The 15,322-nt window shown below is 46.7% G+C and overlaps 1 protein-coding gene across 1 annotated transcript in view; it reads left to right on the forward strand.

Annotated features, from left to right (window-relative positions):
- The window catches only part of MTPAP (mitochondrial poly(A) polymerase), a 105,352-nt gene that overhangs the window by 45,000 nt on the left and 45,030 nt on the right, over nucleotides 1–15,322 (forward strand). Inside the window, exon 6 of the mRNA XM_063922035.1 lies at nucleotides 5,135–5,361. Within this exon, the coding sequence (XP_063778105.1) occupies nucleotides 5,135–5,361 (227 nt within the window). The remainder of the gene's footprint in view (nucleotides 1–5,134; nucleotides 5,362–15,322) is intronic.

A 15,322-nucleotide genomic window follows, 5' to 3' on the forward strand; every position in this document is an offset into this window, starting at 1 on the left:
AAATTACAGTACACAACATAAATCACTAGAATCTTCCATTAGGAAACACTGGAAAGTGCTGAAAAAAGATCCAGTCCTGTCAGGGGTATTACCGGAAAAACCCATTTTTATATACAAGAAGGCACCCAACATAAAAAACAGTCTAGTCAGAAGTGATCTCCCTAGCCTTAAAAAGGAAGGTCAAATTGCGACTAAGGGTTTTCACCGCTGTGGGATATGTATGGGGTGCAAAACCATTAAAACCGACAGTGGAAAAAAATTAGAAAAACTAGAGATTAATGGACAGGTTCATTTAATTGAGGATTTTATTACGTGTAATGTGAAAAACGTGGTGTACGCCATAGAATGCTCATGTCACAAGTTTTACATAGGAAGAACATCCAGGCCCCTAAAAATACGTATAAGTGAGCACCTAAGAAATGTAAAAAAGGGCCTTGAAGCACATGCACTTTCTGATCATTTTAGAAAAATACACAACTGTGATCCAGGCCATATTTTGAGGTTTGTGGGAATTAAAAAGATATTAGCAAACCATCGCCAAAATAACATTAATAAATTATTGGCCAAAACCGAAATGCAGTTGATTTATAAGTACAATACATTATTACCCAAAGGCCTTAATTCTGATTTTGAGGTCAAGTGGTTTTTATAAAGACCAAAAAATGTTAATACTTGATCTGGGATTATTTGTATTTTTAAATTCATGGAATTTTAAAAAAAATGAAATAAGTGTCTTTTAACACAATTGTTTTAATTAAGATGATTAGTTTTCCATATTTTATTTTTCCTATTTATATTTATATTATATATATTTCATACATTTATTGGTGTCCCTTTTTTTAGGGCACATATGAATTCTGCCCCGTCGTTTATGGGAGAAATGATCATCCCTAATAGGAAAATCTGAAATATAAGGAAATGTTATCCATTACCCTATAAGAATATTATGTCGTCATGAGAAGGACAAGTCGGTATTTTAAACAAATATGGTATCCTATTGAAATTCCACCCTGAGGAAATGCGGAAGTGCAATAGAGACGGGGAACTTTGTTTGTCCCCGCTACTTAGCAACAGCGTGCATCATTAAGAATAATAGGATCAGCGACGGGGAAACATTCTCGCTGGGAGCGGAAGTGACGTCGCGCACGGGGAAATCACAGCCGCTGCCTAGCAACAGAAAACACCGGACGTGACGAACCTCGGATAAGGATTAAGCAACGTCACGGAGGAAACAACCGGAAGTGACGTATCGCTAGTAAAAACGGACTCCGAAAACGGACCTTTTAAAGATAATACTTTTATAAAGCACTTCGGAAATATAATTTTAGTACATTACAAGGACACTTATATTATATGGGATGTATTTTTATCTGCAACTCATGATCGACGATCATGGGTTGTCATGACAACAGTGAATAACAAATGGAGGGAGCCATCTTTGATCACATATGTAACAGGTTTATTTTTGATTGTGAATTGTGATTGGTTGATCTGGAAATAAAAAGGGGGGATCTGTCAGTAGAGAGCACACTTGCCTTGAGAAAGGGCCTAGTAAGGCCTGAAACGCGTCGGCGCAGTTGGAGGTGACATCTTGCTGTCTGTGGGAGAGGAGATTGCCGCAAAATCCAGAACGCCATTTCCCGGGAGGCAGACTGGTATTTAAGAACTTTGCTGTATTGAGGACTTTGTTTCCTCATACTTTATGGTAATTATCCCATTCTTACACCCAGTATAGCTGTGCACCGGCTGCATGTGCTCTGTTTATATTGGATAGGGGGATATGTTATAAAAGTTTTATATGAAAATTTTGTCAGAAAAATAAACGGTAATACACGAGATACCTTTCTCCTCTTATTTTTATGACATTGGATAAATGAAAATTCGGATGACAAGTACCTAATGATCCAGAAGAAGAACAGAAATCTTCCTACATGCTCAAATTCAAGTAATTTTAAGGAACGTACCCCATTAACTGTTATATGGGTGTTGTGTGATTGTGACTACACTTACATAATTGAATATTTGTCATCTGGGTTTGGCGCCTAGTGTTGTTACCACCTAATTTTACTTTAAAAATTGCTGAAAAATGTTGCTCTCCCACTGACGATTCTGCAACAACATGGTTGGCTCCTAAACTTGCCAAAATCACAGTTGGTTCCGACGACACGGCTGTTGTTCCTGGGTATGATTCTGGATACAGAATTAGAGTTTTTCTTACAGTGGAAAAAGCTCTGGAAATACAGAACATGGTAAAACAGATTCTGAAACCGGCAAAAGTGTCAGTTCTTCAATGCACTCGGTTGCTGGGAAAAGATGATGGTGGCCTACGAGGCCTTTCTTTATGGCAGGTTCCACGCCAGGGTGTTTCAGTGGGACCTGTTGGACAAGTGGTCCGGATCTCACCTGGACATGCACAGGAAAATAATCCTATCTTCCAGGACCAGGATCTCCCTTCTGTAGTGGCTGCACAGTTCTCATCTTCTGGAGGGACGCAGGTTCGGGATTCAGGATTGGATCCTGGTGACCACAGATGCAAGTCTCCGAGGCTGGGGAGCAGTCACACAGGGGAGAAATTTTCAGGGAAAATGGTCAAGCCAGAAAGCTTGTCTACACATAAACATTCTGGAATTAAGGGCCATTTACAATGGCATTCTGCAAGCGGAACATCTTCTTCGCGGTCTGCCCGTCTTGATTCAGTCAGACAACATAACAGCAGTGGCGTACATAAACCGCCAGGGCGGAACAAAGAGCAGAGCGGCGATGGCCGAGGCCACGAAAGTTCTTTGCTGGGTGGAGAAACATGCAAGCGCTCTGTCAGCAGTTTTCATTCCAGGAGTGGACAACTGGGAAGCAGACTTCCTCAGCAGACACGATCTCCATCCAGGAGAGTGGGGTCTTCATCAAGAGGTCTTTGCAGAAGTGACAAGTCGTTGGGGAATTCCTCAAATAGACATGATGGCGTCTCACCTCAACAAGAAACTTCAGAGATATTGTTCCAGGTCGAGGGACCTTCAAGCAATAGCGGTGGACGCCCTAGTGACACCGCGGGTGTTTCCGTCGGTGTATGTGTTCCCTCCACTTCCACTCATTCCAAAGGTGATAAAGATTATAAGAAGAACAAGGGTTCAGGCGATACTCATTGTTCCAGACTGGCCAAAGAGGGCCTGGTATCAAGATCTTCAGGAGTTGCTCATAGAAGATCCCTGGCCTTTTCCTCTACGGGAGGACCTGTTACAACAAGGACCGTGCGTGTATCAAGACTTACCGCGGCTTCGTTTGACGGCATGGCGGTTGAACGCCAAATCCTAGCCCGAAAGGGTATTCCCAATGAAATCATTCACACACTTCTTCAGGCTAGAAAAGAAGTAACGGCAAAGCATTACCACCGTATTTGGAGGAAATATGTGTCTTGGTGTGAATCCAAAAAGGCTCCTACGGAGGATTTTCAACTGGGGCGTTTGTTCCATTTTTTGCAAGCAGGTGTGGATGCGGGCCTAAAGTTAGGCTCCATTAAAGTACAAATTTCGGCCTTCTCAATCTTCTTTCAGAAAGAATTGGCTTCCCTTCCAGAAGTTCAGACCTTCGTGAAAGGCGTGCTGCACATCCAACCTCCATTTGTGCCCCTGTGGCACCGTGGGATCTTAATGTGGTATTGCAGTTCCTGCAATCTCATTGGTTTGAACCTTTACATAAGGTTGAGTTAAAATTCCTTACTTGGAAAGTAGTCATGTTGTTGGCCTAGGCATCCGCAAGGCGGGTATCTGAGTTGGCGGCTTTGTCTCACAAAAGCCCCTATTTAATCTTCCATGCTGATAGAGCGGAGTTGAGAACTCGTCAGCAATTTCTGCCAAAAGTGGTTTAATCGTTTCACGTAAACCAGCCTATTGTGGTGCCAGTGGCTACTGACGCCTTGGTGGAATCAAAGTCGCTCGATGTGGTCAGAGCTTTGAAAATCAATGTCGCCAGAACGGCGCAGATTAGGAAAACAGAGGCTCTGTTTGTCCTGTGGGCTCCCAACAAGATTGGGGCTCCTGCTTCCAAGCAGACTATTTCGCGCTGGATCTGTAATACGATTCAGCAGGCTCATTTCTACGGCAGGATTGCCGTTACAGAAATCTGTGAAAGCCCATTCTACTAGAAAGGTGGGCTCATCTTGGGCGGCATTACAGCTTTGCCGAGCTGCTACTTGGTCGGGTTCAAACACCTTTGCGAAGTTTTACACGTTTAATACCCTGGCTGAGGAGGACCTCTTGTTTGGTCAATCGGTTCTGCAGAGTCATCCGCACTCTCCCGCCCGTTCTAGAGCTTTGGTATAAACCCCATGGTTCTTGAAGCAATCCCCAGCATCCTCTAGGACGTATGAGAAAATAGGACTTTAATACCTACCAGTAAATCCTTTTCTCTTAGTCCGTAGAGGATGCTGGGCGCCCGTCCCCGTGCGGACTCTCTCTGCAATTTGGTTATTGTTACACTCATGTTGAGTTAAGTTCAGTCAGTCTGTGGCTGATGTTGGTCATGCCGTTGCATGCGTTGTTGAATGCCATGTTGTACGGCGTGTTTGAGGTGTGAGCTGGTATGTATCTCACCTTAGTTTAAAAATTAAATAAATCCTTTTCCTCGAAATGTCCGTCTCCCTGGGCACAGTTCCTATAACTGGAGTCTGGAGGAGGGGCATAGAAGGAGGAGCCAGTTCACACCCCTTTTAAAGTCTTAAAGTGCCCATGTCTCCTGCGGATCCCGTCTATACCCCATGGTTCTTGAAGCATCCTCTACGGACTAAGAGAAAAGGATTTACCGGTAGGTATTAAAATCCTATTTTTTCAATCCTAACATTACAAAAAATGGGTTGGGATTGACTTCCCTAGGGAAGAGTAAAATAAGTGATGTGGGAAGGAGCACACATAGTAGGGATCCAGCGGAACATTGCCACACCAACAACATAGATCGGATTTTCACTTGACCAGTCCAATGTGAAGCTAGAATGTTCAGAAGTTTTTTCACTTTTAAGATTTTATTTTAGTTTTGATGGTATGGGCTTTTAGGTGTGTGACGCCTCTGCAGCAAATGACGTGTACATTTAACGTGTTCACCTGGTCAGAAAGCAATTGATCTCGACCGTTCTTTTGTGTTACAGAATTGCACTGACGAGCTCCGAGCTCTTGTACATATACGGAAACCTTGACAGCCGAGTACGAGCTCTGGTTTTCACTCTGAGAAGCTGGGCTCGTGTCCATGGAATCACCAGCTCCATTCCTGGACACTGGATCACTAATTTCTCCCTCACCATGATGATCTTATTCTTCTTGCAGAAGAGAACCCCTCCTGTTATCCCAACACTGGATCAGTTGAAAAGTCTGGCAGGTAAAGATGATAGGACACTTCTTAGTAATATGGCTAATAGGGTTACCCCAGATAGGTATAAACATAAGCCTTGTTTGAGTATATTTAGGGAAGTGGAGATTATTTCTCACATGTAAAAGAAGAAGCAGGACAACCACTGCGGCTAGTAGACTTATTAGCTGCGCAGGAATGGACAGGCAAGTAAAAGGTTAAATTGGATCTCAGCAAGGCTCGTGTCGCACTAGCTGTTTATGAATACTGATTTTCTTCCAGCCAAGTTGTCACAAGTTCATGCAGTGACACGCACCGTCAGTTGGTTGTTCTTGTCACACTAGAGTGATTGCATGAAGTTATAGTTTAATCAAACTTTTGGGGTTCAGTGTTTTCTAGAATTCTGTCTACAGTAGACGCGTAGGGCTTTAAGGCACAGCATTAGAGAATAGTATGTTATTGTTTTCAGCGGAATTCCTAACCTAAAACTTTGTATATGCTAGTTTGTCTTGCAGTTAGAGATGGGGCTTAAATAATGTAAAAATGCCATGTCCACATGCCAGCTGGTGAAATGATGACCCTGACTTAATGTCCATGTTGACTTTCTGGTGTCGATATTCTATCAACATTTCATACCACACCCTCACAATGGGATATGCGTGCGTGCGAGTGAAGAGCCACACTTCTTGCCGAGCACGCAGTTCAGCAGACTTGTGTGCTACTCTGACTCCTCCGGCCCATTGTTTGCAGTACCAGAATGCTTTTAGTACTGCACAGGTACTGGGGCTGTTATTTGGAAACCTGTAATGTCATATGCACAGAAATGTAGTGATGCCAGGCACAGTGTGGGGAAAGCCAGGGGTCATGTTTACATTTTTATTTAGTCTCCAATAGGTGCCCCAAATTATCGGGAAAAAAACCCTTATTTAGAAAGCTCAGGACCAAACATCCCAGGATCCAGACCCTTGTGAATTTTGTGGTCCAAGAATTGTATTTAGCAAGAGTGATATCTGTATGACATAACCCACCACGCGTACATTTAGTAGCATCTGTGCAGCAATAAGGCTGCGTATGTAATTCTGTTTAAAAGCCTCCATTTGATAGAGTACTACTACAGTTATTCTGTAGGGTCATGAATAGAATATCCTGATATATAGGCCTGCACTTATGTACCTGGAAAAGCCATAAATTAATGTATGGCTTCTCTTTCATTATGTTGATAACAGGCATATTACCTGTACACGCAACTCTGCATAGTCTGCAATTGTGCTGACCCACCCTCACTGAATTTTTCACCTTCAGCCACAGTAGGAAATGACCGAATGCTTATGGACCTGTGTTGCCCGTAGATGCGTATGCTCAGCTCTAGAGATGTGCAGTCCGACACTAGACAAGATACATTTGGCAGACAGACTTACGTTCACCTGTGTCAGTGCCATAGTGTTGATAAGGTTGGGGCCCTGCAGCATTATAATAACATAATGTAGAGGGGGCAGGACTGCAGTGCTGGGAAAAGTAGGATGCAGTGGAGATGACCGCTCACGTCCTGGGCAGGGCAAAGGGCGTCTCAGGGAAGACTAGCACAGTGACTGCTGTTATAGTATGGGGACTACATGCTTTCCTTTTAGTGAAAGTTATGTATTTTCGGTAACGCCTTAATGGCCAGTCGTATTTCGGACTAGGTGCTTTGTCATGCGCAGTCCGGTACACTGGATATATCTTTCAAAAGGGCCCAAACATTTTTCTCTGACGTCCTAGTGGATGCTGGGGACTCCGTAAGGACCATGGGGAATAGCGGCTCCGCAGGAGACTGGGCACCGCTAAGAAAGATTAAGGACTACCTGGTGTGCACTGGCCCCTCCCACTATGACCCTCCTCCAGACTTCAGTTAGAATCCTGTGCCCGGCTGAGCTGGATGCACACTAGGGGCTCTCCTGAGCTCCTAGAGAGAAAGTATATTTTAGTTTTTTTTATTTTACAGTGAGATCTGCTGGCAACAGACTCACTGCAGCGAGGGACTAAGGGGAGAAGAAGCGAACCTACCTAACTGGTGGTAGCTTGGGCTTCTTAGGCTACTGGACACCATTAGCTCCAGAGGGATCAACCGCATGGAACCGGCCATTGGTGTTCGGTCCCGGAGCCGCGCCGCCGGCCCCCTTACAGAGCCAGAAGCAAGAAGAATCCGGAAAATCGGCGGCAGAAGACATCAGTCTTCACCAAGGTAGCGCACAGCACTGCAGCTGTGCGCCATTGCTCCTCATACACACTTCACACTCCGGTCACTGAGGGTGCAGGGCGCTGGGGGGGGGCGCCCTGAGAAGCAATAAATACACCTTGGCTGGCAAATATATCACAATATATAGCCCCAGAGGCTATATATGTGATAAATACCCCTGCCAGAATCCATAAAAAAGCGGGAGAAAAGTCAGCCGAAAAAGGGGCGGAGCTATCTCCCTCAGCACACTGGCGCCATTTCTCCCTCACAGCTCCGCTGGAAGGAAGCTCCCTGGCTCTCCCCTGCAGTCTACACTACAGAAAAGGGTAAAAAAGAGAGGGGGGGCACTAAATTTAGGCGCAATATACATATAGCAGCTATAAGGGGATATAATTTAGTTAATCCCTGATTTATATAGCGCTCTGGTGTGTGCTGGCATACTCTCTCTCTGTCTCCCCAAAGGGCTTGGTGGGGTCCTGTCTTCTGTCAGAGCATTCCCTGTGTGTGTGTGGTGTGTCGGTACGGCTGTGTCGACATGTTTGATGAGGAGACTTATGTGGAGGAGGAGCAGGTGCCTATAAATGTGTTGTCACCCCCTGCGGGGCAGACACCGGAGTGGATGGACTTGTGGAAGGAATTACGCGAAAGTGTCGACTCCTTACATAAAAAATTTGACGACATGCCAAATGCGGGGCAGCCGGCTTCTCAGCCCGTGCCTGCCCAGACGTCTCAAAAGTCATCAGGGGCTCTAAAACGCCCGCTACCTCAGATGGCAGACACAGATGTCGACACGGATACTGATACCAGTGTCGACGACGAAGAGACTAATGTAATGTCCAATAGGGCCACTCGTTATATGATTGAGGCAATGAAAAATGTTTTACACATTTCTGAGGTGACCCCAGGTACCACAAAAAAGGGTATTATGTTTGGGGAGAAAAAACTACCAATAGTTTTTCCCCCTTCTGAAGAATTGAATGAAGTGTGTGAACTAGCGTGGGCTTCCCCGATAAAAAATTGGTAATTTCAAAAAAATTACTAATGGCGTACCCTTTCCCGCCAGAGGATAGGTCACGTTGGGAAACACCCCCTAGGGTGGATAAAGCACTTACGCGCTTATCAAAAAAGGTGGCACTGCCGTCCCAGGATATGGCCGCCCTAAAGGAACCTGCTGACGGAAAGCAGGAGGCTCTCCAGAAAGCTATATATACACACACTGGTATACTGAGACCAGCTATTGCCTCAGCATGGATGTGCAGTGCTGCAGCTGCATGGTCAGACTCCCTGTCAGTAAACATTGACACCCTAGACAGGGACACTATATTGCTAAACGTAGAGCATATTAAAGACGCTGTCTTTTACATAAGAGATGCACAGAGGGATATTTGCCGGCTGGCATCAAAAATAAGTGCACTGTCCATTTGTGCCAGGAGAGGGTTATGGACCCGGCAGTGGACAGGTGATGCAGATTCTAAAAGGCACATGGAAGTTTTGCCTTTATAAGGGTGAGGAGTTGTTCGGGATGGTCTTTCAGACTTAGTGTCCACAGCAACAGCTGGGAAGTCAGCATTTTTGCCACATGTCCCCTCACAACCAAAGAGAGCACCGTATTATCAGGTGCAGTCCTTTCGCCCCCAAAAGAGCAGACGGGGTAGAGGCGCGTCCTTTCTGCCCAGAGGCAGAGGTAGGGGAAAAAAGCTGCAGCATACAGCCACTTCCCAGGAACAAAAGTCCTCCCCCGCTTCTTCTGCTAAGTCCGCCGCATGACGCTGGGGCTCAGCAGGCGGAGCCAGGTACGGTGGGGGGCCGTCTCAAAAACTTCAGCAATCAGTTGGCTCGCTCACAGGTAGATCCCTGGATCCTTCAAGTGGTATCTCAGGGGTACAGGCTGGAATTCGAGACATCCCCCCCCCCCCGCCGTTTCCTCAAATCTGCCTTACCAACGACTCCTTCAGAAAGGGAGGCTGTGTTAGAGGCAATTCACAAGCTGTATTCCCAGCAGGTGATAGTCAAGGTGCCCCTACTTCAACAAGGACGGGGTTACTATTCCACAATGTTTGTGGTACCGAAACCGGACGGTTGGTGAGACCCATTTTAAATTTGAAATCCTTGAACACATATTTAAGAAAATTCAAGTTCAAGATGGAATTGCTCAGGGCGGTTATTGCAAGCCTGGAAGAGGGAGGTTACATGGTATCTCTGGACATCAAGGATGCTTACCTGCATGTTCCCATTTACCATCCTCACCAGGAGTACCTCAGATTTGTGGTACAGGATTGTCATTACCAATTCCAGACGTTGCCGTTCGGCCTGTCCACGGCACCGAGGGTATTTACCAAGGTAATGGCCGAAATGATGATACTCCTTCAGAAAAAGGGAGTTTTAATTATCCCATACTTGGACGATCTCCTGATAAGGGCGAGGTCCAGAGAGCAGTTGTTGGTCGGCGTAGCATTATCTCAGGAGGTGCTACACCAGCACGGTTGGATTCTGAATATTCCAAAGTCTCAGCTGGTTCCGGCGACACGACTACTGTTCCTGCGGATGATTCTGGACACAGTCCAGAAAAAAGTGTTTCTCCCAGAGGAGAAAGCCAAGGAGCTGTCATCTCTAGTGAGAGGCCTCCTGAAACCAAAACAGGTGTCGGTGCATCATTGCACGTGAGTCCTGGGAAAGATGGTAGCTTCCTACGAAGCGATTCCATTCGGCAGGTTCCATGCCAGAACCTTTCAGTGGGACCTGTTGGACCAATGGTCCGGATCGCATCTTCAAATGCATCGGTTGATAACCCTGTCTCCAAGGACCAGGGTGTCTCTGCTGTGGTGGCTGCAGAGTGCTCATCTCAGAGAGGGCCGCAGATTCGGCATACAGGACTGGGTCCTGGTGACCACGGATGCCAGCCTTCGGGGCTGGGGTGCAGTCACACGGGGAAGAAACTTCCAAGGACTTTGGTCAAGTCAGGAGACTTCCCTACACCATAAATGTTCTGGAACTGAGGGCCATTTACAATGCCCTAAGTCAAGCAAAGCCCCTGCTTCAAAACCAGCCGTTTCTGATCCAGTCAGACAACATCACGGCAGTCGCCCATGTAAATCGACAGGGCGGCACAAGAAGCAGGACGGCGATGGCAGAAGCCACAAGGATTCTCCGATGGGCGGAAAATCACGTGTTAGCACTGTCAGCAGTGTTCATTCCGGGAGTGGACAACTGGGAAGCAGACTTCCTCAGCAGGCACGACCTCCACCCGGGAGAGTGGGGACTTCATCCAGAAGTCTTCCAACTGATTGTAAACCGTTGGGAAAAGCCACAGGTGGACATGATGGCGTCCCGCTTAAACAAAAAGCTAGAAAAATATTGCGCCAGGTCAAGAGACCCTCAGGCGATAGCTGTGGACGCCCTAGTGACACCGTGGGTGTACCGGTCGGTTTATGTGTTCCCTCCTCTTCCTCTCATACCCAAGGTACTGAGGATAATAAAGAAAAGAGGAGTAAGAACTATTCTCATTGTTCCAGATTGGCCAAGAAGGTCTTGGTACCCGGAACTTCAAGAATTAATCTCAGAGGACCCATGGCCTCTGCCGCTCAGACAGGACCTGCTGCTGCAGGGGCCCTGTCTGTTCCAAGACTTACCGCGGCTGCGTTTAACGGCATGGCGGTTGAACACCGGATCCTAAAAGAAAAGGGTATTCCGGAGGAAGTCATTCCTACGCTTATTAAAGCTAGAAAAGATGTAACCGTACAACATTATCACCGCATATGGCGAAAATATGTTGCGTGGTGTGAGGCCAGGAAGGCCCCAACGGAGGAATTCCAGCTAGGTCGATTTCTGCACTTCCTACAGTCAGGGGTGACTATGGGCCTAAAACTGGGTTCCATTAAGGTCCAGATTTCGGCTCTGTCGATTTTCTTCCAAAAAGAACTGGCTTCACTGCCTGAAGTTCAGACATTTGTCAAGGGAGTGCTGCATATTCAGCCTCCTTTTGTGCCTCCAGTGGGACCTCAACGTGGTGTTGGGTTTCCTAAAGTCACATTGGTTTGAGCCACTCAAAACCGTGGATTTAAAATATCTCACGTGGAAAGTGGTCATGCTTTTGGCCTTGGCTTCGGCAAGGCGTGTGTCAGAATTGGCGGCTTTGTCATGTAAAAGCCCCTATTTGATTTTCCATATGGATAGGGCAGAATTGAGGACTCGTCCCCAGTTTCTTCCTAAGGTGGTATCAGCTTTTCACTTGAACCAACCTATCGTGGTGCCTGCGGCTACTAGGGACTTGGAGGACTCCAAGTTACTGGACGTAGTCAGGGCCTTGAAAATTTATGTTTCCAGGACGGCTGGAGTCAGGAAGACTGACTCGCTATTTATCCTGTATGCACCAAACAAGATGGGTGCTCCTGCTTCAAAGCAGACTATTGCTTGCTGGATTTGTAGCACAATTCAGCTTGCGCATTCTGTGGCTGGCCTGCCGCAGCCTAAATCTGTAAAAGCTCATTCCACGAGGAAAGTGGGCTCTTCTTGGGCGGCTGCCCGAGGGGTCTCGGCTTTACAACTTTGCCGAGCTGCTACTTGGTCAGGGGCAAACACGTTTGCAAAATTCTACAAATTTGATACCCTGGCTGAGGAGGACCTTGAGTTCTCTCATTCGGTGCTGCAGAGTCATCCGCACTCTCCCGCCCGTTTGGGAGCTTTGGTATAATCCCCATGGTCCTTACGGAGTCCCCAGCATCCACTAGGACGTCAGAGAAAATAAGATTTTACTCACCGGTAAATCTATTTCTCGTAGTCCGTAGTGGATGCTGGGCGCCCGTCCCAAGTGCGGACTGTCTGCAATACTTGTATATAGTTATTGTTAACTACAAGGGTTATTGTTAAGCCATCTTTTGAGAGGCTCTGTTGTGTTCATACTGTTAACTGGGTATATTATCACGAGTTATACGGTGTGATTGGTGTGACTGGCATGAGTCTTACCCGGGATTCAAAATCCTTCCTTATTGTGTCAGCTCTTCCGGGCACAGTATCCTTACTGAAGTCTGGAGGAGGGTCATAGTGGGAGGGGCCAGTGCACACCAGGTAGTCCTAAATCTTTCTTAGCTGTGCCCAGTCTCCTGCGGAGCCGCTATTCCCCATGGTCCTTACGGAGTCCCCAGCATCCACTACGGACTACGAGAAATAGATTTACCGGTGAGTAAAATCTTATTTTTTCTTTAATGTACCACAAAAGGATCTATTCACAAACCCATTAATTTTCTGCCAATAGGCTACTCTTCAGTAGAGGGCTATCAATGTTTACTTTTACAGTATACTTATTATAAAACTGGACCATAATAAAAATTAGGTTATTGAGGTTGCTGTATGTGCGTTCATGGTGCACAGAACATACATAGCGCACCCACAGCTCCTACCACAATGATGGCACAGAAGAGGAACAGGGCAATGCATTACAAGAGCGGGGGGGGGCACGGAGCTGTGTGTCTGAGTTACCCGGCGAATGCCATGTCCAGTTACTAGTATGAAATGAAATATAAATTACACAGATACAAAATACAGATTTGGCTAAATAAATCAAGTTACATTAAATTAAATAACATCTAATGTCCTCTTTTTAAATAAGAAATAAGAATATTCCAAAGTCGTCGACAGTGTCTGGCATTACTACTGTGCGCTGTCCACTGCCTAGCACATGGCACAGATGTTCCCAGAAGAAAACCTCCTCAGCATAATAGAAAATGAAAGCTCAGGAGAACTCTGACAAAGCAGACTGTCACTGAGTGCTGAAAGTTCTATTTCACGAATTGGCTGTTGTGTTTTTTTTTTTTTTAGTGCTTAAAAATGAGACTCCCTGGAATGTATGCAAAACATTGAGTTGCAAATTGCACATATGTTGTATGAAATGTTGTACATGGCGATAAAAAGTCTTATGATGAATCTCAGCCACTGTGCAGCTCAAAGTCACACAACAGGAAATACTGCACTAAGGAGAATCCTGCTGATCACTGCTGCTCTGTCCTAGATATGTTTGCTGGCTATGCAGTACTTGCCGCTGAGACACCTCAGTGTTGGTGCAGTGGGAATGCTGCTCCTGTCTATGGGGATAATTCAGAGCTGATCGCTGCTGTGCGCTTTTTGCTATCCTGCGATCAGATAGTCGCCACCTACAGGGGGAGTGTATTTTCTCCGTGCAAGTGTGCATTCCTATGTGTATGCCGAGCTGCCAAAATTCTGTGTGTGCAGTCCCTGTGCAGCCCAGGACTTACTCTTCCAGTGTGATTGATTCAGGCTGATCGGGCTGCGTTTTCCAGAACACTCCCAGTAAACGGTCAATTACCACCCATAAACGGCCTCCTCCTGTCAGTCACCTTGCACACACCCCAGTGAATGGATTTTTCTCACCATCCTGTCGCTGACCGCCAATCCCCGTTGTTGTCATTGTCCGACATGCATGCGCACTGCAGTGCATACGCATGCACTGTTACGACCTGATCGCCCACTGTGCGAAAACGCACAGCAGCGATCAGATCTGAATAACCCCCTATGTTGTTAACAAGGATACAGACTTTCACAGTCCTGGGATTGCTGCTTATGTTCACCACTTTCAAGCATTTTTATATTTATACAGTCAGCAAGAATATATTTCTCTGACGTCCTAGTGGATGCTGGGAACTCCGTAAGGACCATGGGGAATAGCGGCTCCGCAGGAGACTGGGCACAACTAAAGAAAGCTTTAGGACTACCTGGTGTGCACTGGTTCCTCCCTCTATGACCCTCCTCCAGACCTCAGTTAGAATTTTGTGCCCGGCTGAGCTGGATGCACACTAGGGGCTCCCCTGAGCTCTTAGAAAAAGAAAGTTTATTTTAGGTTTTTTATTTTCAGTGAGATCTGCTGGCAACAGACTCACTGCTACGAGGGACTAAGGGGAGAGAAGCGAACCTACCTGCTTGCAGCTAGCTTGGGCTTCTAGGCTACTGGACACCATTAGCTCCAGAGGGATCGAACACAGGCCCAGCCTCGGTCGTCCGGTCCCGGAGCCGCGCCGCCGTCCCCCTTACAGAGCCAGAAGCAAGAAGAGGGTCCTGGAAATCGGCGGCAGAAGACTTCGGTCTTCATCAAGGTAGCGCACAGCACTGCAGCTGTGCGCCATTGCTTCCCATGCACACCTCACACTCCGGTCACTGATGGGTGCAGGGCGCAGGGGGGGGGGGGGGCGCCCTGGGCTGCAATATTGAGTACCTTGGCTGGCAAATAACACATAATATAGTCATAGAGACTATATATGTGTAAAATACCCCTGCCAGATATACATAGAAAAAAGCGGGAGAAGTCAGCCGAAAAAGGGGCGGGGCTATCTCCCTCAGCACACTGGCGCCATTTTCCCTCACAGCTCCGCTGGAAGGATCGCTCCCAGGCTCTCCCCTGCAGTTTCCAGACTACATAGGGTAAAAAAAGAGAGGGGGGGCACTAAATTTAGGCGCAATATTGTGTATACAAGCAGCTATTGGGAAAAATCACTCAGTTATAGTGTTAATCCCTGTGTTATATAGCGCTGTTGGTGTGTGCTGGCATACTCTCTCTTTGTCTCCCCAAAGGGCTTTGTGGGGTCCTGTCCTCAGTCAGAGCATTTCCTGTGTGTGTGCGGTGTGTCGGTACGGCTGTGTCGACATGTTTGATGAGGAGGCTTATGTGGAGGCGGAGCAGGTGCCGATAAATGTGATGTCACCCCCTGCGGGGTCGACACCTGAGTGGTTGGTTATGTGGAAGGAATTACGCGACAGTGTCGACTCCTT

The sequence above is a fragment of the Pseudophryne corroboree genome, chromosome 5 (assembly GCF_028390025.1).
Source record: "Pseudophryne corroboree isolate aPseCor3 chromosome 5, aPseCor3.hap2, whole genome shotgun sequence".
NCBI lineage: Eukaryota > Metazoa > Chordata > Amphibia > Anura > Myobatrachidae > Pseudophryne > Pseudophryne corroboree.